The sequence below is a fragment of the Hylobates moloch genome, unplaced genomic scaffold, assembly GCF_009828535.3.
Source record: "Hylobates moloch isolate HMO894 unplaced genomic scaffold, HMol_V3 SCAFFOLD_2, whole genome shotgun sequence".
Lineage (NCBI taxonomy): Eukaryota > Metazoa > Chordata > Mammalia > Primates > Hylobatidae > Hylobates > Hylobates moloch.
Genome location: NW_026652277.1, coordinates 13,237,366 through 13,259,501, shown reverse-complemented (window position 1 = coordinate 13,259,501; position 22,136 = coordinate 13,237,366). Strand labels below are relative to the sequence as shown.

The window sequence follows — 22,136 nt, the reverse complement described above, 5'->3', positions numbered from 1 at the left end:
GATCTGGGATTAATTTCTCTCCTGTATAGTAAAAATGGTTATTTTTGGTTTTGTCCTATCACTTTTCAACATGCCACCCCACCTATGGTCAAAGTAAACAGGGCTCAGAGCGTAGCTTAAATTCCTTGGATGACAAAGGAAGGAGTTTGGGCCTGGTCCCTCCAAAATTGAACTTTTAACTGGAATATCCAGAAAGTTATCTCACGCTTCTGCTTCACTTTGCCATTCCATGTTTGGTCTCTGAATGTTTGGTGAATATCACTATAAGAGCCATACTGTCAGGCTTTCCCCTTAACTTCTGCATCTTGCTGCTTGCTGGTTCCAGGTCTCCAGAGGAGGTGGTCTGAGCTGGAGGCTGCATCCCTAGTTCCCAGAACAGAGGTGGTACATACCAGGCACTCAGTAAGTCTTTGTTGAATGATTCAATGTAGACAATATTAGGATTGAGAGAATTTTACCATCATAATCTAAGATGAAGTTTTATTCATAACCAGAGTTTTATTTTGCATATCCTATGCTGCATTTAGAACTTTTGTTCTAAATGAACTGATCTTGGATTTTTGCTAAGTGCTCTTGTATCATTTGAAAGCCATTAAAAAAAATACAAGTTTATCTTACAGAAGCAGCTACTCACAGCTATTTGAGGGTCTAGGGTGGTTCAGACGCCCTTAATGGCAAGAGAGGAAGGGGAAGGACACTAGTTACTCATAAAATCTCAGTTTGATTCTGATACCATTAAACAGGTACTTAAAACGCGACCTCTGATACTTCCCCTTTGATTCATCCCGTGAACGTGGACCCCAGTTTGAAAAACACTGACCTGAATGAGCTACCAGGCGGAACTGGCCACTCCCTTCTTCATGCGCTCATACTATTTTCTAAGAACTCTGTTTACAGCACTTTTTACGCAGCATTTGCTTAGCTGGGAGTTTGCATTTCTCATTGGGATGAGGACTCTTGTATTTGGAGTGTCAAACACCCATTGACTGCCCAATGGATACTTGTCAGAATAAACAAAACAATATGTAAGAACTCATTTAAAATGACTGGTGTTGATTCACAGATCTTTTATCCCTGTATAAAGAAAGTGGGTTTGAAAGTTTGCCACGCTGTGCTCAGCACACCTGTGTCTTCTAACAGTTCATGTGGTACCTCCAGGAGCTGGGTGACCTGGAGAACAGTGACCCAGCTGTTTCAATACCTACTCACTGAGCCCCCTCCATGTGTAGGAATCTGAAGGCTGGTTCTGCAGGCAAGACATATGCACAAATACCTATCCTATAAAGTCGAATGTGATAAAACAAGAGAGAGAACAGAGCAAGTGCTGTCTGAGACAGCATCAGGCAGGAGTTGGCTGCTGGGGGTGCGGGAGGAAGGGGGCTCTTGGGGCTCAGGAGGGGATAGGACAGTGTTTTAACAGGACCTTGAAGGTCGGATTCAGGAGACAGGTATAGCTGCTGTTTCTGGTATCTGCCACAACTCCTAACAACTAAGTATCTGGAGGTTTCTGAGAGCTAACAGACTTCCAATGCAGACGCTGTCACTGCTTTCCATTCCACTTTCTACTGCCAAATACTGTTATTTTGAACTGTTCTTTCCAGATCAAGGAACATGAACTCACCCCCTTGCAAGCACCTTACAAAGGAGGAAGTAGCCTGATTAGTGGAGGCGGTGGTGGCAGCGGCAGCCGGGGCACAGGTGACTGGGCTCTGTCCTTCCTGTTCTTCTCGGCCTGTCTCCTATTCAGATTTCTGAGCCAGGAGTGAACGAGCGCCAATGCTATCTACGTGTGCCAGGTGCCGCAAGGCAACAACGCCTTAAAAGAACAAAAGAGGGCAGCTTTGTTTTCTGAAACACGAAGAAAAGATGACGTTCACTAATCTCACATTTTCACTATGAAATCTTTTTATTTCCTCCATTTGATAAATATAATCATAGTGGATTACTATCACATAATGATCCACATCTTTGTACATATATTTAAAAACAGGATAAAGCTCTTTCTTTAATTGTATCATTGAATCTCTTAGTTTACTGGCTCTAGTTTAAATGAGATCTCTCTGCTTACTGATAGCTGTGACAGAAACCAACACTCTCCCAAATGAGTAACATTTTGAAAACTAGACTTCTCTTGACAGATTCACAATTTGATACTGAAGCCAAAACAGAAAGCGAATGTGTTAATTTACAGATTTTAGTGATTACTGAAGTAATACGATTTTTAAATGATGATGTCTAAACAAACAGTTCAAAATAACAATCTAAAGTTGGGGCAGGATTTAAGACACTTAGAGTCATCGTTTTAAGAGTTGGGAGTCTGAATTCCCACTATAAATTTGGATTTTCATCTATGTCCTGCCTATCTTAGGTACCTTGGCCACTTAGTACAACAATGTGTATCAAATGCTGACTTTTCCTTATTCATCTCACACTGGGTGAAGTTCTGGAGGCAAACACTGCATAGACAGTCACCAACACTCTTGAAAATGTCCTGGATCCAGGCCTGTGGACTTTCACGAATTTGTCTCTTTGCATATCAACTGTGGTCTCCCTTTGCTTAGAAGTAGCTGGGGTTAAGATCTAGTTTGGCTGGGGAATCTCCTAACTAGGTAAATGAAGATGGTCCTTCCCCACCCCTCTGCCCCGTTACACTCCCAAGCCCCCATGAGCACATCACGTGACTCCCCTGTATAAATGAAAGAATACAAAGTAAGATAATTTTTAGAAGATCATGCTAGTTAACCACCGAGGGACTATTTCTACCATAGGCTATTCTATATAAGGTATCAGTAAGGTATTAATAAGTAAATTACAGTAAGATACATAAAAAGCTACATGTGGTCACTGGTTAAAAGAAGCGCACAAATAATCATACTGTGCATTAACCCCAGATTTTCGATGGCAGATTAATAGTGTACAGATTCTGTGTATTATATAGGGTCACCTTTGCAGGCATGTGCACAGGGCTGTTTGGACGAGGTCATATGCTGGTGGGGATTTGGGGCGCTGGGCTGGCTGGTCAGTCTCAGGCTGGCTCAGGACCAAAAGCTGAAAGAAAACTACAGACGAAGAGGCAGGATCCTGCTGAACAAGACTAACTGATTTGGGGCTGAAAAGCTTATAAAAGGATTCATAAGAGTGCTTAAAGGATGTGAATTTAGTCTATGTCCATACCACTATATATAATGATCTTTGGTTCTTGTGTTTATTTTGTAGTATATTAGATGTATTTTGAGGAAAATGTGCTTCAGTTTAAGAAAACAATTTTTAAAACACAAACTTCCCCCATAATTGATTTAATTTTGCTCATAAATGTGATATGCTTCTGTCTGATAAAAACTAAATGTTCCTGTAACTCAGGTCTGCCCCAGGCGGACATAGCAAGAATCACTATTATCATTTATTTTCTATTTTTAAATTTTATTTTTATTTTTTAGAGACAGGATCTCAACCTGGTGCCCAAACTGGGGTACAGTGGTGGGATCACAGCTCACTGCAGCCTCCAACTCCTGGGTTCAAGTGATCCTCTCACCTCAACCTCCTGAGTAGCTTAGGCTACAAGTGTGTGGCCAGTTAATTTAAATAAAAATTTTTTTGTACAGATAGAGTCTCACTATGTTGCCCAGGCTGGTCTTGAATTCCTGGTCTCCAGTGATCCTCCCTCCTCAGCCTGCCAAAGTGCTGAGATTACAGGCATGTGCTACCATGCCCAGCAAATTTTTAAAATGTATGTATTTATATATTTTGCAGAGAGGGGGGTCTTGCTTTGTTGCCCAGACTGATCTCAACTCTTGGCCTCAAGCAATCCTCCTGCCTTGGCCTCCCAAAGTGCTGGGATTACAGGCGGGAGGCAACATGCACAGCCTGTCATTTATTAAATGCTATGCTGAGAACACAGCCCATGAGGAGGGTAGCAACAAGAGCGTGTGGGACTAGACGCTCACCAGCATGGCTGTTCCTGTTGAGCAGCTCAGAACAGAGGTGGCCTGGAGACATAGCGGGCCTGAGCTGCAGTGTGGATGGGGCGGAAGCATGCTCGTGTCCTACGTCAAGGCTCATAGTGGAAGGTGGCTGCCCTCTTTTCATTAAGCAAAAAATGCTCAGCCAAAAGTCCTATCCAAAAGTAGGTGTAATTTACACGATAGCCTATAGCGAATGTTGAATGGGATAAAAATGACAAGAAGTCATCCAACAGCCAATTCTTTATAGACATTTTTAGTTGACAATATTTTGGTAGAGCTAAGCATTCAATTTTAGAAGAGAATACAATTTGGTCCCTTGAAATTTTCTCCATGTACTTGCATAATGAGACATTCCCATCTTTTAGAGATGCTTTTAGCTTTTTCCTTCTTCAGGTAATAAATTAATGACTCTGAAGACTAGGGCTTGATTTATGCTAAAGATATTTGAGCCAAAATGTGCAATATGTAAGAGTCTAACCACTGCAATTTAGCTTCTTCTCTCCCAAGGCCACTGAAATGGCTCCTCCAAGATGTCCACTCTGAGAGACTATCCAGGCTCCCAGGTGACCTGACTGCCTGCGCCACAGCTGACGTCCTACGCTATTATAATTACTGTTTGTGAATTTTCCTTCATGTGCTCCTTCAAGGGCAGGGACTATTTCACACACTTCAGTATGCCCTGGAAAACAGCAATATAATTAACATTTATTTGCTATTTACTATATTCCAGGCCCTAGGCTAACACATATCACACAGATTTTTTCTAATTTGATTTTCACCCTATGAAATGGCTACTATTATTTTTCCAGTTTGCAGATGCAAAAACTACGGCTCAGAGAAGTGAAGTAACTTGTTTAACATTATCCAGCTAATATATGATGAAGCAAAGATCTGAACTCCTGCAGCCTGTGCTGGAACTTACACTCTCAGGCATACACGGCCTCAATTTCTTTTCTTTTCTTTTTTTTCTTTTTTTGAGACGGAGTCTTGCTCTGTTGCCCAGGCTAGAGTACAATGGTGCGATCTTGGCTCACCGCAACCTCTGCCTCCCAGGTTCAAGTGATTCTCCTGTCTCAGCCTCCCGAGTATCTGGGATTACAGGCATGCACCACCACGCCTGGCTAACTTTATATTTTTAGTAGAAATGGAGTTTCTCCATGTTGATCAGGCTGGTCTCGGACTCCTGATCTCAGGTGATCTACCCGCCTCAGCCTCCCAAAGTGCTAGGATTACAGGCGTGAGCCACCACGCCTGGCCAATGGCCTCAATTTCAATGTGTCGATGAGTGAATTTAAAAAATCATTTGCTTGGTTTACTTTACTTGATCCCAGTGGATCGCTTTATCTATTGGGCCAAGAAGGTGTTAAGAAAACAGATTTCAAGGCCGGGCATGGTGGCTCACACCTGTAATCTCAGCACTTTGCGAGGACGAGGTGGATGGATCACTTGAGGCCAGGAGATCGAGACCAGCCTGGCCAACCTGGTGAAACCCTGTCTCTACTAAAAACACAAAAATTAGCTGGGCATGGTGGCAGGCACCCATAGTCCCAGCTACTCAGGAGGCTGAGGCAGGAGAATTGCTTGAACCCTGGAGGTGGAAGTTGTAGTCAGCTGAGATCATGCCACTGCACTCCAGCCTGGATGACAGAGCAAGACTCTGTCTCAATTACAAAAAAAAAAAAAAAGCAAGCAGATTTCCAATACAGATATTTTGATGAATATCCACAATTTATCTTCTGAAAACTGTTAAACTGGCATAATCTAGGATTACTGGAGATTATTTATAGTAACTACAACAGATAGAAAAACATTTCCTATTATTAAAAATTATTTTTAAATATTGTTAAAAACTAATCTGATTGTTTCACCAAGCTGTAAAACAAGAAACGAAAAGCAACAACAACAAAACAAACTTAGGCCATGTATATCTGCTCTGAAAAACACAAATCAATATATATAATCTTGAAAAACAGCGACCATAAGAAATTAACAACTGTCTTCTCTCAGTATTGGTAGAGTATCGGGTTGTGAACTCATGAAGAAAGAATTAAATACTGTATTTTCTTTTTTTTGAGATGGAGTCTCGCTCTGTTGCCAGGCTGGAGTGCAGTGGTGCAATCTCGGCTCACTGCAATCTTTGACTCCCGGGTTCAAGCGATTCTCCTGTCTCAGCCTCCCGAGTAGCTGGGATTACAGGCATGCACCACTATGCTGCTATTTGTTTTTATTTTCAGTAGAGACGGGGTTTCGCCATGTTGGCCAGGATGGTCTCAATCTCCTGACCTCCTGATCCACCCGCCTTGGCCTCCCAAAGTGCTGGGATTACAGGCATGAGCCACCGCGCCCGGCCTAAATACTGTATTTAAATCTGAAATTTAGTTTTGGGTTTCTGCTTCTGTGTATAATTGAGGTTCGAATTTTATTTAATATGTTACTTTTAAAAGGGTGAAATACTCCTGCCCAAAAGAGAAGTATTTCAGTCTATTCCCTTTCTAAAAACACTACTTGTTCACGTGTATTTTTTCACTGATAGATATAGATAAGTTTTATTTTAAAATATTTATTCCCATAAAGACACTGAGGTAAGAATGCTAAGGTTAAAAAAAGAACTAATATTTATTGAGTGCTTAAAATGAGCCAGGCCTTGTTCTAAGTGCTCCACAAGGATGACTTCATCTAATTCCTCCAATGAGCCAATTCCAGGAGGGAAGCACTTGCTATCCCCATTCTACAGAGAGAAGTGGAGTGGGGAAGGGTCAGGTTCATTGCTCAGGGTCACACAGCTGAGAGTCTAACCCAGGCAGCCTGACCTCAGAGCCTGCTCCCTGACCCATGAAGTTCTCCCCAAGAAACTTCCAAGTAAACAGAATCAACAGCCACAGCTGAAACTTTCAGTTCTTTCATATGATAATCATCCCCTCAACAGTGACTGAGTGTTCGTCACGCACAGGCATTGGGCTAGAATGGGCACCCGCAAGTCCTTTGCGCAGCGGACAAGGGCAGATGACAGACCTGGGTTGGGGGACACACTCCACTTTTCTTGGCTGTGTGAACTTGTGCAAGCTGCCCATAGAAAGCGGATAAGAAGAATACCTCAAAGATGGCGCATGAATACTATTACTATTACTATTATTATTATTAATAATCAGTCTCTGCTCTTGAGAAGCTGGGATGGAAGGATGCATTAACGTGTAAATATTTACCAAACAGTATAGGAAGTTCTATCCAGGAGGATCGTTCAAATCACAGTAGAGCCTTGAAGGGGAGTGGGTGGGTACAGAGAGGAGGAACAGGAAAAAACAAGTAAACTGCAGTGAAATTGAGGAGGAGGCTCTCCTTAAAGCTAAGTCCTAGACTTAATGTTTCCTAAGTTTGTTTTGTATATTGTGCTTAATGCAAATGCAGATGTTTCCTCCTTCGCAGATTAAACAAATAACATTTATTGAGTACCTTTTATGTGCCCGGCACTGCTACAGGATTTTCCCATATACTGCATCTCATTTGATGCCCATAACACTCTGCCATTTTTGACATTTTGGTTGGTTCTGATTAGAACTTAGTGTGTTTCTGCATCTGAGTAGGGACTATTGTTATCAGTTTGAAGACAGTGGCTGATCTGCCATGATTGACAGCCCCTTGTCGGGCCTTATGTTTGTGTTTGTGCCATGGGTATATACATTGGCATTTGGGTGACACTACGAGTCACAACGCAAAACGGGAACTCTATACACTGTGAGTTTTTTATATTTACAAAAGCGATAAAGCATGGGTTTCCAGTGTCACTTTTCATCGTTTCCAGTGCTAATCTTTCTCCTGTGCTCGAGGTGTCTAGCGAACGTGTTGAGGATATGAAATTCACTTTTCCTTCCCATCCAGAGCTGAAAGCCTGCACTGCTCTTGCTCTCCGCGTCTCAGTTGAAGTCCCAGCTGCAGCTGTAACCCAGCAAGTTTCCCAGATGGGAATCCAGGGCTCATTTCCCACTCAGTCCCCGTGTTCCTCCTGAATGTCTCTCCATGCTCTCCTCTCCAGGCTCACTGCTCCTGTCTAGCCCTCCTGATCTCCTGCCTGGCAGGCTGCACGCATCTTCCTCTGGCTATCTCTATCTTTCTGTCAGCCGCATGCTGTTCTAGCTATGGTTCTAAGATACAGGCACAATTCTTCCTTTACTGGAAACTTGGAATGGCTCCCTCCTGCCCACAGATAAAGGCTGAAGGCCTCACCTGGACTTTCACTCTCTCACCCCACCCTACTTTTATCAATGCCGGCCAGACAGCTGTTCTAGCAACACTGGGCCACTTGCCCAAGCCTATGATTTTGTTTTTTTGTTTTTGTTTTTGTTTTTTTTTGAGACGGAATCTCCCTCTGTCACCTAGGCTGGAGTGCAGTGGTGTAATCTCGGCTCACTGCAACCTCTGCCTCCTGGGTTCAAGCGATTCTCGTTCTCAGCCTCCCGAGTAGTTAGGACTATAGGCATGTGCCACCACATCCAGCTAATTTTTGTATTTTTAGTAGAGACGGGTTTCGCCATGTTGGCCAGGCTGGTCTCGAACTCTTGACCTCAAGTGATCTGCCCACCTTGGCCTCCCAAAGTGCTGGGATTACAGGCGTAAGCCACCGTGCCTGGCCTCACTTTTCTTTAGAAGCATGTTATTCTTCCAAGACAATCAACAGCTAACTGAGTTTTCATTAGTCGGGGGTGGTGGCAAGTACCTGCAGTCCCAGCTACTCAGGAGGCTGAGGTAGGAGAATTGCTTGAACCCGAGAGGTGGAGGTTGCAGTGAGTGGAGATCATGCCACTATACTCTAGCCTGGGCGACACAGCGAGACTCTGTCTAAAAAAAAAAAAAAAAAAAAAAAAAATGCTTAGAAAATTTAAGGACTGAATGTACTTTGTGTTGAGGAATAATTTACCTCTCTTTCCGAATATGTGATCTACCTGGAGTTTGACTCAGGGCCCTAGTTGCAATAGCAATATGATATCATTGCATAAGGTGACTGGTCCAGAATAGAACGTTATCATCATTAAAGATGATTTAAAATTAAATTTTTAGTCTAGATGAACTTCTTAACAATTGTAGCAAGTGTTTATAGATTTCAAAAAAAAAAAAAAAAAGAAACTTTAACACCGAGAATTAGGTAAAAGTTCTAACAACTTTCCAATCTAAAAAAGTCACAAGATGATTATTTTTGTCCCCTCCCTTTGTTAAAAACCCATCGTGGATATACCCTAGCAAACTGTCTTCCCACAATTTCTTTCAAAAATTTTAAAACACTTTTTTAAAAAGCAATTTGTTTCCTACTTAAAGTTTAAAAGGTACGGCCAACCTCCAATCCTATACAGGCCTGTGGGAGTTCGCAGCAGGATTCTCATCCTGTGCAATCTGATAAGAATAGATCCCCCATTCTTGTTTATTTTAAGAACTCACCCAACAAGTTAAGGTTCACAACACAAACATACTTAGAGAAAGACATTGTAAATAGAAATGCAATTGCAAATATAGTGCACTATTAAACAAATTCGTTTATGGTCCTATGAATGTAAAATAGCAAGTCAGATGGTTATCTCGGATGTCATCCAACATTCTGGACTGCGGCAACATTCTGGCTATGATATTAAAATAGAAAAACCTTTGCAGAGTGTTAACCTATCATTACACGGAGTAAATGGCATGGCGCTGCCACCTAATTAGCAGTGTGGCTTGCATCTATAAAATAGAATTAGTATGACTGCTCCTTTTTTATTATTAGTTTGTGTTTCCAGAAAGGTGTGACCTTATCTGTATGGTTCTGTTCATTTATGCCCATCTACAAAGGATTTAATTATATTCTTTTAGGTCTCTACACTAAGGAAATTGAAAACTGCCACTGCAAAATTAAAAATGCAAAAGAAATTAGTGGGCAGATTATTTACGCCATCACCCTCCTCCTTTCGGAGACAAAGACTGGAAACCTGTCTAAATAAATAAGGCATAACATTTTCAGAAAAGAAAACTCCAGACAAGAAAATTATTACCAGTCTTCTTTTCTTCTTTCCCACATATATTCTGCAAGTTTCTCTAGTTGTCAAAAGGGAAATCTATAAATACTATAAAATTCCTGAAAGTTACATAGCATTAGAGTCAGCAGCCAGAAAATGGCAACTTACATCTGAGGAAGGTGATTCCAGAACAATGCCGAATCCTAGAACGTGGCTCTCCTCCGGGGAGGTGTGCTCGGCTGCCTGGAGAGCAGATAGCTCAGAGGCCACCACCGCCTTTTTCTCCATCTCTGACCCACTGGGCTTCTGTTTCACAGTAAGAGGTTCCACAGTCTTTGGGGGCACTTTTTTCTTTTTATTTCTCTTTCGTGAGACAGCAGTTCGCTGGGAGCATATAAGGGAAATTGGGGGTTGTTGTCTGTTTTGAGTTCCAACTGCAAATAATAAACAAAAATATGGTACAGGCACATGTGTCTGACTTAGGAAAACTTATCTCCGGTCTATGCATGTGATCTACAAACTGAAACCGAAACGAGGAAAACTCCAGGATGAAGCACACTAAATAAATCTCCCACTGGACCTAAAGGTTACCAAACGCCGGCTCTGAAGCGCTTTCAAGTCCTAAAGGCAGAGAAATACTCAGGAGAAAGCATTACTGCAGGTGAATCGGGACAGCATACTGCTGTGGGGTTCAATGCAGGGAAAGGATCGTGAGCTGTGAGAAAACACCTGAGCATGGCTTTCTAAATCACAGGACGCTTCTAAATCAATAAGAACTTCGGAATTTAAATTTGGATGGAGACGGCTGTGCTTCCTTGTAAGCCTGTTTCAGGACTATTCCAATGTCATTCGGGGTTAGACTGATCAGTTCCTAATAATCTACAGGTGCCAAAACTGACAAAGATGAGACAGTGATGATCATTTGGGCAAGACTGATCAAAAGAAGCAGTCTGGGATGACTCTATATTAGGGACCAGTAAGCATGTGGGAAAAGCCTGTTAGTTACTTAATTAGGACCAGTGAATCCTTCCTCACCAAACAAATACTCTCCACACATCAACCACCTCCAGAGCACCCTACTACATGGCCTCAGACAAGGCTACTTCTCTAGACCTCGTTTTCACATAATTGAAGGAGCAATATCTTTCTGTACAAGTCAAGCAAATCAGTGAAATCTAGAAACAGCTCCAAACATGAAAAGCACAGTACAGGAACCAAGTATTCAACCTGATTCTATACTTAAAGAAATCCAGGATGGTAAATTACAGTTCTCACAGGTGCACTCTGGGAAGTAATGTTTGCTAGCCATTTAAAAATACTCTCTTGGAAAAGTGTAATTGGAAAACATGGCATCATTGTTTAAATCCTCAAGTATTAATATAGCTTCTTAATATGACTATAGGATGTCCCTGTTTTCAACAGAAATGAACCTATAGGACAAGTGAAAACTGAAGGTCTTTAAACGCATATAAACATGAATCACCTCCTCTTACCTCTTATCAGTCTGAAAATAAAGAATATTTACACTTTGATCCTGATATTTTTGTCTCCAAATTCAAAAGCAATTCATAAATATTAGAAGCAAACTAATTGCACTACATAAAAGCACAGAAGTTTTTAAACCAGTAATTAGTCTAGCTCAATGGTTCTCGACCTTGGCTATACATTAGAATCACTCGAGTTTAAAAAAACTGAGATGCCGGGCCAGGCATGGTGGCTCACCCCTGTAATCCCAGCACTTTGGGAGGCCGAGGTGGGCGGATCACAAGGTCAAGAGATCGAGACCATCCTGGCCAACATGGTGAAACCCCGTCTCTACTAAAAATACAAAAATTAGCTGGGCATGGTGGTGGGCACCTGAAGTCCCAGCTACTCAAGAGGCTGAGGCAGGAGAATCACTTGAACCCAGGAGGCGGAGGTTGCAGTGAGCCGAGATTATGCCACTGCACTCCAGCCTGGCAACAGAGTGAGACTGTGTCTCAAAACAAAAACAAAAACAAACAAAAAAACTGAAATGCCTCAGCCCCACCCAGACTAAATGAACTGACACTTCCAGGCATGCTGCCTGGGAATCAGCATTGTCTGAAAGCTCTTCCAGTGATTCTGCTGTGCAGCCAGAGTTGGGAACTTCTCTTTGCTCTATCTGCATTCCCCCTCAAGGTTGGGTCTGCACCCTCAGGGTCAAAGGGACCTCAAATAATGATCACGATGGTCTAGGCCCCAGGCCTTGCTAAGCCTCATGATTCTAAATTAGAAATGAAAACGTTTTGGTTTAAGGAACACAGGGACTATCTGAGTTTTTCTTCTCCTTTTGCAAATCCAGACACAGCCCAAGTCTCTGGCATCCAGATCTTACCTCTAGGTCTTATTCCCTGTCTTCTTAAAAGAAAGGTGAAACTTTCCAAATGTAATTTAAATCTAAGTCTTCAGGCATTAAGCCTTAAGTAAATCTACCCACATGACACAAATTTTTAAGTTTAAGAAAATTAAAGGAGAGTAATTTATTCAGTTTATCCTTTGTGCCATCCTACAGCTTTGGAATCGTTTACCTCCCTAATCTGCAAAGGTTCAGAAAAGAAAACATAGCGACAAAGTGGCATTTACTTAATAGATTCTAAAAAGGCTTCCGTCAAGGATTTAAATGGTTGCAATTTGTAGTTTGCCATTTCAGTAGTAAGGAGCTTAAGTGACAAAACAAATCATTACAATTTCATATGCATATTTTCTTAAGTGCTAACAAATTCCTCCTTGGAGAAAAGAATCTGAACATCATAAAGTAACCTTTCTTTCTGAGCTCCTTATTTAGGAGATGTTAACCTCCGCCAGGTTAATAAGAACACAGATTATCGTAGTGGAACAAGGTGAGTCCAGTGCTTACTGACCTGAGCAAAATGCTTCCTTGGGGTAAAACCAAATTCAGTGCTTAAAAAGATGCTGTTTAGCTGGGCGCGGTGGCTCACGCCTGTAATCCCAGCACTTTGGGAGGCTGAGGCGGGCAGATCACCTGAGGTCGGGAGTTCGAGACCAGCCTGACCAACATGGAGAAACCCCATCTCTACTAAAAATACAAAAATTATCCAGGCGTGGTGGCACATGCCTGTCATCCCAGCTACTAGGGAGGCTGAGGCAGGAGAATCGCTTGAACCTGGGAGGCAGAGGTTTCGGTAAGCCGAGATCGTGCCATTGCACTCCAGCCTGGGCAACAAGAGTGAAACTCCGTCTCAAATAAAAAGATGCTGTTTTTCAGAAAGTAGCTCACATTACTTCAATGTGATCTTGGGTGACTGATCTATCTAAGTATTACGCTTTTTATATCAAAACCCACATCACTGAATATTAAAATTATACTAGAGTTCACTAAATGACATCCTGAACAGCTTCTGAATGACGACCTTCCGGACTACCATTCTGATGAAAGGGCAGGAAAGCCAGTCACGACATGGCTTAGATCAAGTGGTGATGTCCCTTGACAAGAGGGAAAACTTAATACAATGATTTCTTTCTTGTACCTGTGACAAAAAAATTCTGTTTTCCCTCAATTGTGCAGATCAGAAAATACAGCTGCTATAATGAAGACCTAGACTTCCTGACTTCTGTAGACCGCTCCATGGACTTTAAGACCATGCTAACGAAACAGCTTAGGCTTGTACCACGCCTTATAAGGTTCATTTACATCTACTACGTCATTCTATTTTGACAGCAGCCCTGTGAGTTAGATATGAATTCTCCATTTACAGATGTGAAACAGGAAGCTCAGACGCGCCACACAGCTCCAAAAGCAGAAATTGGCGTCCAATCCCAAATTACAAATCCACTGCTCTTCCGTCCCTCAACTTGCCTGATGGCAGTGAAAACAAAAAGGAGTCACATAAACAAAGACGACAGAACAGGGAGGATCTCTGAGCTTCCGCATCCTGAACAGGAGAAAGAAAAGCCACAAAGCATAGCCTGGGGCTCCACATTTCTTATCTGCTTAGTCCTTGAACACTGAAGCCCATGCTTCCTAAAGGACCCCTCCATACACAGTTGCTCCCAAATTTAATTAACTGACATCTGTGAAGTACTAGGATATCATGGAATGAAGTCTATCGAGTACATACACATAATTATATGAGCTGTATCAGTAGCAAAACAAAATATGTTTGATTTGCTAAAGGAAAAATGGACTGTAGAGAAAGCTGAAAAAACAGATACTTGAAAAGGCACAGCAAGACAGCAAGGTGAGAAGGCGGCTTTAATAAAAGCACAATGAACATTCCAACGGAAGATGTCAGATATGCATTAAAAATCAAAGGACTCATTCCGAGGCCTGATCCTTGTACCTGCTTGAATTTGCATTAATTTCCTCATGGTCTTGAGCTCTTGTAGAATGGCCTGCAACGTTGACTGGCAGTTACAAGTACAGCAGTTTGATCCAGCTGATGAATTCACCACTGGAAGTTCTCCTGAGCATGAAAGAAAAGAATGACATACTCCAAACAAACCAAAAAAAAAAAAAAAAAAAAAAAAAATCATAAAGAGGTGGGGAGAAAAAAGAAAGTATCTTGGCAGGATTTTGAAGCATGTGCAATTATGATGAAGCTGTGCCTAAGGAAAACGTACCCACTAATTATCACAACCTAAATCTGGGGGTCTGACTTTATCTAATTATCCAGGCTCCTATACTGTAAGGTGCATGCTGTGGCGCGGTGCGGGAGCCCACACGCACACACACGCACACAATGAGTGGGCACAGCAGGCCTCCCTATTGTCAGAGCTGTTCATCTCAAATAACAATACCTCAAAAACTCACTCGAAACACACTCACGCTAGTTCACACAAAGAATGAGCGCTGAGCACAGCCTTGCAAAAAAAATTTGGTAGCTGTGTTTAAGAGTTCATATTAAAAATTAAATGAGTTCTATTGAAAATAGTTTTGATATTAAGCACATTACTTCAAAAACAAAGAACTGTGCACACATGAAAACTTTTAGAATACTCTCTGGGTGTAGCGTTTGGGGTGGGGAAGCACAGAGGAGCAGGGATGGGAGGATATATTCGAATTGGATGCGTTCGAGGGTATTGGTGAGCTGGCGGGCTTTTCTTCAACTTCATAAAGAAAATCTTTTTACCTCTTTTCTCCATTCCCGTGTCTTATCTTTCCCTTGCCACAGCCTCTTTTGCACTGTTTAAATTTAATGCCTTTTCCTTGGTAAACCTATCTTATTCTGTTTCTCTCATAGGTAAGCAAGTATCTCCTATTGTCCTTAGAATAAAATGGGACATTTGGACATTGCTCTTACAGTGGGTTCCCTCCAGCACCTGTTCACCTGACCACCATAAAATGGAGCAGTTTACAGACTTCCAGCACTTACACTGTCTCACAGGCCAGCAAGGTAAGTTCCATGGTTTTGTTCCAATTATATGTTTTATTATACTTTATATACCTTATATCCTGTAATAGGCATTATTTGGGAATACTATAGAAAAATTCACCAGAGCAAAACCATGAAATGCTTCAAGGTAACGTAGTGATTGTAGTGGTACAATTATTTACATTCAAAATTGCAGCAAAATTGTAATGTTACAACTTTAAAAGTGTAAATGATCCCAATGAAATACAAAGTAGTCACAGTTTTATGTAATATATTTCTTTCTTTCTTTTTTTTTCTTTTTTTTTTTTTTTTTGAGACAGGGTCTCGCTCTGCTGCACAGGCTGGAGTGCACCAGTATGATCTTGGTTCACTGCAACCCCCGCCTCCCAGGCTCAAGCCATTCTCATGCCTCAGCCCCCCAAATAGCTGGGACTACAGGCATGCATTACCACGTCCAGCTAATTTTTCTATTTTTTAGTAGAGATGGGGTTTTGCCATGTTGGCCAGGCTGGTCTCGAACTCCTGGCCTCAAGCAATCCACTCATCTTGGCCTCTCAAAGCGTTAGGACTACAGGCATGAGCCACTATGCCTAGCCATATTTCTACTGAAAACATAAAATCAGTATCTATTTTCAAACTGATATGGCGGAATTTATGTTTGTAACTTTTACTAACTTTATACTTTTCAAAGTAAACCCACTGTCCCTGTTGTATACTGGGAAATAGAACACTGTTTACCCAAAAGTTACTGATGTGGGGTTTATTAACTTCATACATACCTAAGGGTATTACTTCTCTTATTGTCTCTTCCATGGTAGTAGAGTTAGAAAGGTCTTAAAGAATAGTCACTATTCCAAGCACCATCTTTATCATTTTTGGAAGACAAAACCAAACCTTTTCAGCTTGTTATAAATCATTTTCTAATTTTAAAGAGAACTGACTTTTTACTTTTATGGAGAAGTCATTAAAGAGCTGTGTCCCTCTAACCTGGACGCATGCCAGCATGGGAACTTTGATACTGGCTTATGTAATACGGAGAGGCAGAGAAGACACCCATACATCTCTAGGGTCCTTCGCTGTCTCATCAACGTCTCAGGATGGCTTTTCACGCCTCTGAACCGCAAATTGTGTTTTAAAAAAAAGTCAAAACAGTTCTCTTTTTCTTGAAGGATATTGTGAAATGAAAATGAATGGAAAAAAATCCTTAACTTCTTAAGGAAACTGAAAATGCTTTCTTACCTTTTTCTTGTTCTCTTTGTGAAAACTATAGATCTGCACATCTCTACAGAGTTTATAGAACAAATATTATAGCATCCAGTGTGGTTGGATAGAAAACTAATATGACCACAGAAAGCATCAGGTTTTTTTCCTTAAGCTTTGAAAAAAAATTGTCATTTGATTCTTTTCTTAACAATTAGGAAACTTAAATTAAGAAAATTTTACTTTAAAGGAATACTTTCCATTGCTAATGAAGCATGTTACAAAATATGGATCACTGGGTTCAGTACTGATGTGGGATGCTGGGTTATCGGCCCCCTACCCCCGTCCGCCGCCGCCTTTATCTGGGACTCTTCTGATAATGAGTAAGGTGAAGGAGTAACCAAGAGGATATGTTACTAACACACCATAGGACCAGGAAGCTTCTTTAAAGACAATGGGGAGCTCGTTCTGCCCTAATGTTCAGTTTTTTTTTGTGACAATAATATCTGTACATGGGCACAAAATGATTGCTTTAACTTCTTAAAGGGCTAAAATCTCTACCAGGAAATCTCCACTTATAATATAGAAGCCCCTGTCTTTCCTAATTCTCAATTCTGTTTTTTGATAGTCTTCAACTCTTTCCTTTGTGTCTCCCTGTCTTTTAAAGTAACTCAGCAAAGCCAGGTAATTATGGGAGGGTTTAATAAATTGAACTCAACACACTGAATATTTAGAAATAAAACACAACAGTACAAACCCCCATGAGAGCCTTCTGAATGTTTGTTGACAGCCATACCATTGGAGCTCACAGCAGGGTGGGGCTGGCTTTGGAAGGTTCTAGAACGGGTGCCATACTGCCCTGAGAACTGTCCACTCTGGGGCGGTAGCTCATTCCACACACCACGTGAAGACGGGTGGAGGCTCTGCGGGGCCTCAGCAGAAGAGTTCAAACGCGGAGGCCAGACTAAATCCAGGTCCTGGGGCTCTTCTTTTAGTTTCTCTCCTTCTTTGCCAACTCGCTGATAGATCCGCCCAGTGCTGTCGTTCAGCAATCTTCTCATCCCTGTAATTTGCTTTTTTATTTCCATGCTTTCATCTCCTAATGGAAACAGGGCCAAAGTTAGCACTCTAAATTAGTGAAAGATTAAACAGTTCACTAACCAAAAAGAAGAGAAAGAAAAAACAACCCTCTTTGGAAATGGGAAAGATGACTGATTCTATAAACTTAATCTGTAAAACGCAAAGGCAGGAAAACTGACTACGGTCTGAAAAAACCCATCCTATTCCTGGTGCATCTCATTTTAGTCTCTTTCTGCAAGTCTCTTATGATGAAAGAGGTTTCTTGAGAGTGTGTCATCAGGAACAAACATGACATTCCCTCTTTGGAAGTATTTTCTGAGGGAGAAGGTGCTGAGGAAACAGGCTGAGACAGAAGGTCAAGGATAGAACTGGACCGCGGAACCCCTCTGCTCTGATGTGCCACAGCCACCCGCGAGGAATGGGCAAGTCACTAAAGTGCTCTGCTCGCTGTCTGTCAGCTTCACCAGGTGGGGCGAGGACAAAGAAGAAAGCCTGGACTGGCAGGGACGCAGGGCTTCACTACTGACACGATGTCCTCCAGGATGACACGCTGCCGCTGGAGACATCACCTTCAGAGAGGATGGCCGAGGAGACAGAGAGGTGCCGAGGGTGGCAGCGTGGCAAGCGAGGGGGCTTTGTCTTTCTGGCACCCTGACTCCCATCACATTAGCCTGGTGATGACTGAGAGGTCCCTGCCCCTCAAGGTCACTGGTGGTACCAGCACTGGAAGGGCAGAAGTGCAGCCTCCCCACCCTGCCCTCCTCCCAAGCCAAATGCACTGCCACCTCCCCTGCGGTGTAAGGTCACAGGCCACTTTGAAATCCCACCTCACTCACCTACGCTGACTTCTCTAAGATTTTTCTCCCCCCTCAGGAAATTTTTTTTTAAATAAAAGAACTTCTATACTGTACTGGGAGTACTTAATAAATATTAAAGATGTCTATAATATTGTACAGATAGAAAATATTTTCAGCCGGCCGTGGTGGTTCACGCCTGTAATCCCAGCACTTTGGGAGGCCGAGGCGAGTAGATCACCTGAGGTCGGGAGTTCGAGACCAGCCTGACCAACATGGAGAAACCCTGACTCTACTAAAAATACAAAATTAGCCAGGCACGGTGGCGCATGCCTGTAATCCCAGCTACTCACAAGGCTGAGCCAGAAGAACCTGGCTCACCCAGGAGGTAGAAGTTGCAGTGAGCCAGGATGGCACTATTGCATTCCAGCCTGGGCAACAAGAGCGAAACTCCATCTCAAAAAAAAAAAAAAAGAAAAGAAAAAGAAAATATTTTCTATCAATAATAATATCAGAGGATGCTGATATCTATTAGGAGCTATTTCAAACACACTATCTTCTTAAACTGTGCATCAGCCAGTATCTTCATAAAGATGAAGAGAAATTAATTTTTTTTTCTCAAACCCAGAAGATAAAATCTTAGGCCACTGTTGGGCATAGTGGCTCACACGTGTAATCCCAGCACTTCGGGAGGCTGAGATGGGCGGATCACTTGAGCTCAGGAGTTTGCGACCAGCCTAGGCAATATGGAGAAACCCCATCTCTACAAAAAGTACAAAAGTTAGCCCAGCATGGTAGTGTGTGCCTGTGGTCCCAGCTACTTGGAGGCTGAGGTGGAAGGACTGCTTGAGCCCTGGAGGCAGAGGTTGCAGTGAGCCGAGATTGTGCCACTGCACTTCAGCCTGGGTGACACTGGCAGACCCTGTCTCAAAAAAAAAAAAAAAATCTTAGGCCAGGGTATGTGTGCGTAAACATTCATGCCGTTTACTCTAATAAATGCTTGAAATTTAAACTGTAAGATAAAGAAAAGGCTAACAGACAGCATCTGTTAAGAAAAATACAGCTCCTACAAATAAATACAGCACATTCAATATAATGACTGCACTTAGGATCATATAAGCCAGGTTTCTCTGTAGAACTGGTAACTGCACAATAACCTAGCCATTTTGTGCTTTCCAGTTAGATATTTAGCTTATTAATATATGTTATGTTACTAAATAAGGAAGTTTATTTTGAATTTACTGTTCACTATTTTGAAATAAATATCTTCAGTTTTTAAAAATGATACTAAAAACATTACAGAATATATTAATTCTGTCTAATTGAACATGAGTGAACACAGAAATAACACAGATTTCCAAATTTACAATATTGCTATGTGTTGTTGGCATATGCTTGAGAGGAGAAATATTCTAATTTGAGATAAAACTATTTCTACTTCAAACCTCTGTGAAAATTACAATATATAAACAATAAATCATATTCCAGATTTTATGAGAATGAACGACCAAGTGAGATTTAAATAATGCAGAGTCAGCAAAATCTACTACTTTCTCAAGAGGCTACGGAACAGGGCGTGCCTGGAACAGGCCCCAGAGGAATCCTGAAAGATAAGCCCACAGGCAAATGCGGTATTAATTTCAGCAACCAGACACATACGTTCCTGGCTAGTTAACACCACAGTTCAAGCAAGAGGAGGCATCCTTTCTGTGTGGTTTCCACCCACAGCCCTCCCCATCAGGCCGGGTACGCCTGCACTGAAGTCCATGCAGAGACTGGCCTTCTCTGGCACAGGTGGGTGGCCGCCTCCCCTGACCCCAGGCTCCCTGAAAAGAGCAGCCATACCCAGGCCACATGGGGCAGACACCCGCCCCAGCTCTCAAGTCCGTGCCAGCTTGCTTCTCCACGCTAACTGACACATCACAGGAGAAGGGATGTGTCTCCTGCCAAAGGTCCTGCCTCTGCTCTGTAGATAGAAAGCTAGGATAGATACAGTGCTACCATTAGGAACAGGAAGGCGTCACAAGGATTCTGGAACCTTCTGAGGGCAAATCTGCTTTGTCATGACCTCAGTTTCAGAGTTCCAGAACTTGTGCCTATGAAAAGTACATGGCTGAAAATATAACCTGAGTTTTGTGTAACTTTATATTTTCATTTTGACAAGCAGCATCCTAAGCTGCAGGTGGCAATGTAGGAGGAAGGCGGCAGGTGTGAGGGGTTCTGGCGGTGGGCTGTGCCTGCCGTGTGCAGAAACATGTCTCCCAAAGGCAAAACAAAATGAAACAAATACACAAAAAATCAGGACGTGGGGGTACTGAGGAGGAAGAAACAGTGCTGAAAGGAAGAGGGCAGGCCAGAAGCAGGTCCGTCCTCAGAGGAAGTAAGTTCACGGCCTAGCTCACTGTGGCATGTTTTAAAGGATGGAACACAGGGCCGGGCACAGTGGCTCACACCTGTAATCCCAGCACTTTAGGAGGCTGAGGTGGGTGGATCACCTGAGATCTGGAGTTCGAGACCACCCTGGCCAACATGGTGAAAGCCTGTCTCTACTAAAAACACAAAAATTAGCTGGGCATGGCAGTGCGCAGCTGTAGTTCCAGCTACTCGGGAGGCTGAGGCAGGAGAATCACTTGAACCCGGAAGGCGGAGGTTGCAGTGAGCCAAGGTTGTGCCACTGCACTCCAGCCTGGGCGACAGGGTGAGACTCCATCTCAAAAAACAAACAAACAAACAAAAAACCCAACAACAACTAAAAGGATGGAACACAGAAAACTGCAGTAACTGCAGAAGTCTGTGCTGAGAGGAGAGCTGAGAGGTGGCAGGGAAGGCTGAAGAAGGGCAGAGTGGGGAAAGTTTCTTTTTTTTAGACAGAGTCTCGCTCATGGTAATTCGGCCACAACTCACCTCCGGTTCATCCATTCTTCTGCCCACCCTCTCGAACTGGACTACAGGTCCCCCACCCACCGCGCCCGGCCTGTGGGGAAAGTTTCTTAGGGGAGATGACAGGACATTCAGGAATGGTCTCTGGGGTTTACTGAGTTGCACTCTGTTCACCCAAAGCAGCAGGAGCAGCTGAGCAGGTCACCCCTGCAGCTGCTGCCTAGGAGGAGGGAGTCCTGGGGCTCCACTCCACAGCAGGGAATGATGAGTGACAGGCTTTGGCAGACAGGAAGAAAGAGGTTTCCTTGCACATTTGGGGCAGACGGGGCAGAGGATCAGAAACGAGGCCTGAAGACTCAAAGTGCCAATGACAAAAAAGCTGAGCCAACCTAAATAATCTGGGGACAGTGGTTGCTGGGAGCAGATGAGCAGGCCAAGCCATAGAAGCTCGGTGAGTGTGGTGCAATGTTAGTGTGGGGCAGGACAGGCTGGGCTATTACACCCACACCTGGACTCGCCTCCTAACTATGCCCACCTGCTACTGGATACTAGACAAGCCACTGAATATTCTCTGGTTTCCTAAATCCTAAAGCAACGGTCTGAACCATAACCCGGGGAGTACATGGTAGTCCAGGAGGGGAACAGGATTTTCTTCGTCACCAAAGTGTTAACCAAGCACTTCGTGGCTCTAGAAGTCACAGGCGTCCTTTTCGGAAGATGGGCTTCTTCTATCATAGTGGAATCCAAGTTCTTTGATTAAAAAAAATTGGTGAAAAGTATATAGGAGATTGAGAATGGAAGCATTCATTGACTTCTATTGGTATTTCCAGTTATAATTAGTCAATGACTTCACCAGGTATAGATACCAGGAAAAGGAAGCTCTTTGGA

The 22,136-nt window shown here is 42.7% G+C and overlaps 1 protein-coding gene across 24 annotated transcripts in view; it reads right to left on the bottom strand.

Moving 5' to 3' along the window:
• BEND7 (BEN domain containing 7) overlaps positions 1 to 22,136 on the bottom strand; it is an 86,759-nt gene that overhangs the window by 40,299 nt on the left and 24,324 nt on the right. For 20 of the 24 annotated variants that reach the window (XM_032159049.2, XM_058431694.1, XM_032158989.3 and 17 more), the window contains 3 exons: positions 17,252 to 17,593; positions 14,263 to 14,385; positions 10,109 to 10,374 (listed from right to left, as the gene is read on the bottom strand). In XM_032159049.2, coding sequence (XP_032014940.1) covers positions 10,109 to 10,374; positions 14,263 to 14,385; positions 17,252 to 17,593 — 731 coding nt within the window. Of the gene's footprint in view, positions 1 to 10,108; positions 10,375 to 14,262; positions 14,386 to 17,251; positions 17,594 to 20,213; positions 20,360 to 22,136 lie in introns of those variants that run through there. The other 4 variants (XM_058431705.1, XM_058431708.1, XM_032753730.2 and 1 more) reach the window with 2 other exon arrangements.